Genomic DNA, 1,005 nt, shown 5'->3' with positions numbered 1-1,005 from the left:
CCCGGGGAGCCAGCCAGTCCCCACGATGGCCTCGGCCACACCGGCCTACCCCAGAGCCCCGCCAAGATGGGGAACAGCACCGACCCCGGCCCCATGCCGGCCCCACCCGCCACGGCCACCAACCCCCAGAACACCACCAGCCGCCGGACGCCCAACAACCCTGGGAACCCATCCAACCCCGGCCCACCCAAGACCCCCGAGAACAGCCTTATCGTCACCAACCCCAGTAGCACCCAGGCCAACTCAGCTAAGACTGCCAGGAAACCCGACCACACCACGGTAGACATCCCCCCGGCCTGCCCACCGCCCCTCAACCACACGGTGGTCCAAGGTGAGTCTCCGCCCTCGTGCGTGGCTCCCAGGGAGCTGCGACCCGGGGTCGGTCCTCAGGGGCTCTGCTGGGCGCCCCTTCAGAGAGACCTCTACCTCTCTGGCCTTGACTTCCTCCCTTGGAAAATGGGGGTAGACATTGCTTCTGCCCCACAGGGTCCCGGGAAGATTAAATGAGATACTAGACAACGTCTGGCGCACGGGCACACGCAGCCGGGTTGGCAGCATGTCCTGCATCCGTATTTCCCTTAGGGGAGGTGGGAAGTGCCGTCTTCGGGGACAGATGGATTCGTCTGGTGGAAATTTGGGGTGGGGGTCCTAAAATCCTCTCGGCTCAGCTCAGCGCTGGCCAGGAGAAATGTAACCCAAACCACGTGTGTCGTTTTAGATGTCTTAGTAGACACATTTAAAAAAGAAAGTGGAAAGAGACCAGCAGTTACCGTTAGCGTAATGGCTATGTCACTGGACTCCCATGTAGTTAACCGCAGTTCGAGTCCCAGACCCAGTGGCTTAAACTCATGCAGGGCGCGTGTGCGTGCGTGCCCAAGATCCCGAGAGGAGAATGGAGGAGAAGGGATTGTGGTGTGGCCACCCCCCCCTGGGGGGGGAGTTCTCCCTTTCAGTCTCTCCGTCTCTCTCTGTCTTTCTGGTGAGCGCATGCGCCCTATAGCAAAC

The 1,005-nt window shown here is 61.0% G+C and overlaps 1 protein-coding gene across 1 annotated transcript in view; it reads left to right on the top strand.

The window, feature by feature from the left end:
* The window catches only part of CACNA1A (calcium voltage-gated channel subunit alpha1 A), a 335,330-nt gene that overhangs the window by 223,909 nt on the left and 110,416 nt on the right, over nt 1-1,005 (top strand). Inside the window, exon 20 of the mRNA XM_027776775.1 lies at nt 4-331. Coding sequence (XP_027632576.1) covers nt 4-331 — 328 coding nt within the window. The remainder of the gene's footprint in view (nt 1-3; nt 332-1,005) is intronic.

This window comes from Tupaia chinensis, unplaced genomic scaffold (assembly GCF_000334495.1).
Source record: "Tupaia chinensis unplaced genomic scaffold, TupChi_1.0 Scaffold138060_1, whole genome shotgun sequence".
Classification (NCBI taxonomy): domain Eukaryota; kingdom Metazoa; phylum Chordata; class Mammalia; order Scandentia; family Tupaiidae; genus Tupaia; species Tupaia belangeri.
The sequence above is the reverse complement of the archived record's forward strand: the minus strand, read 5'-3'. Positions and strand labels throughout refer to the sequence as shown.